Source organism: Acomys minous, assembly GCF_964271855.1.
Source record: "Acomys minous genome assembly, chromosome: 3".
NCBI lineage: Eukaryota > Metazoa > Chordata > Mammalia > Rodentia > Muridae > Acomys > Acomys minous.
In genome coordinates, this window is record NC_140485.1 from 36,946,813 (window position 1) to 36,948,231 (window position 1,419).

The 1,419-nt window shown below is 35.9% G+C and overlaps 1 protein-coding gene across 1 annotated transcript; it reads right to left on the reverse strand.

Moving 5' to 3' along the window:
* Positions 1-247: 247 nt before the first annotated feature.
* LOC311594705 (olfactory receptor 4K3-like) lies at positions 248-1,165 on the reverse strand (the record flags this gene model as incomplete). Its single annotated transcript, XM_084776604.1, has 1 exon — positions 248-1,165. The coding sequence occupies one exon, from the start codon at positions 1,163-1,165 to the stop codon at positions 248-250; it is 918 nt and encodes a 305-aa protein (XP_084632730.1).
* Between the last annotated feature and the right edge of the window lie 254 nt (positions 1,166-1,419).

Here is a 1,419-nt window from a genome sequence, read left to right on the forward strand (position 1 = left end):
TATCATCATCTTATTTTCAATACAAACAGGTATATTATAATAGTTATTGCTCGTTCTAATTGGTAAATCTATAAGTATTATTATTTTGAATGTATTTCTCTGATGTTTATTTTCATACCCAAATATTAGTTTCAACTCATAAACTACAGAAATGAGTCATAGTACAATTCAATTTCCACTATTAATGTGGATAAAATGTCATATACACAATGAAATTTCTGATTATATAAGTTGTCTAAACCAGAATTTACATGTGGTTCATGACCTTCCTTATGGCATTCTTAATATCTTTATTTCTTAGTGTATAGATGGCTGGATTCAGGAGAGGTGTGATTACTGAGTAAAATACAGCAAGAAACTTGTCTACCCAAGTGATGCTGACTGGCCACAGATAGATGAAAATGACTGGCCCAAAGAATAGAACAACCACTATGATATGAGATGTACATGTAGAGAGTGCCTTTGATGAGCCACCTTTAGAGTGAAGCTGAACAGTTAGTAGAATGTAAGTATAAGAAACCAACAAGAGAATAAAGCAAGTTGTTGCTAAAACACCACTGTCAGCATTTATCACAATTCCCAGAGTATCTGTATTCATGCAGGCTAATTTCATCACCAAAGGAATATCACAGAAAAAGCTGTCTATTATTCTAGGTCCACAGAAAGGTAGCTCCAAAATCAGAATCAGTTGACTCATGCCATGTACAAATCCAATGACCCATGATACCAAAACAAGGCAGATGCACTTCTGTTTGTCCATGATGCTGCTGTAGTGGAGTGGCCTGCAGATGGCCACATATCGGTCATAGGCCATTGTTACAAGAAGCACCATCTCACCCCCTCCAAAGAAGTGCACACAGAGAATCTGGCTCATGCAGCCCCCAAAGGAAATGGTTTTATTCTCTTTAAGGAGGTCTATGATCAATTTGGGGGTGGTTACTGAGGAAAAGCAGAAGTCAATAAATGAGAGATTAGCCAACAGAAAGTACATGGGAAAGTGGAGACGATGATCAATGATGATTATTATTACAACGAAGATGTTTCCTACCACAGTCACCAGGTAGAGGATTGAAAATGTCAGCAGGAGGAAAATCTGTAGTTCTTTTGAAGTACAAAGTCCCTGAAAAATAAACTCAGACACCACGGACTGGTTTCCTTCTGCCATTTAGTATACTGTGTTCTAGTGGGTTGAAGGCAGAGCTGAACTAATATTTCTTGGAATAGAAACAAAACTTAATGTTCAGAGTCATGTAAGTAGACAAAAAAGTATCAATTATATACTACCATTGTATCCACTCATAATTAAAACAAGTTTCTAATGTTTGTATATTCTTTGCAATCACAGAAGTTTCCTAAATGTAGGAAAATCCTTACACATCTGAAAGGCAATATGAATAGGTACATAAATAGTATAACATT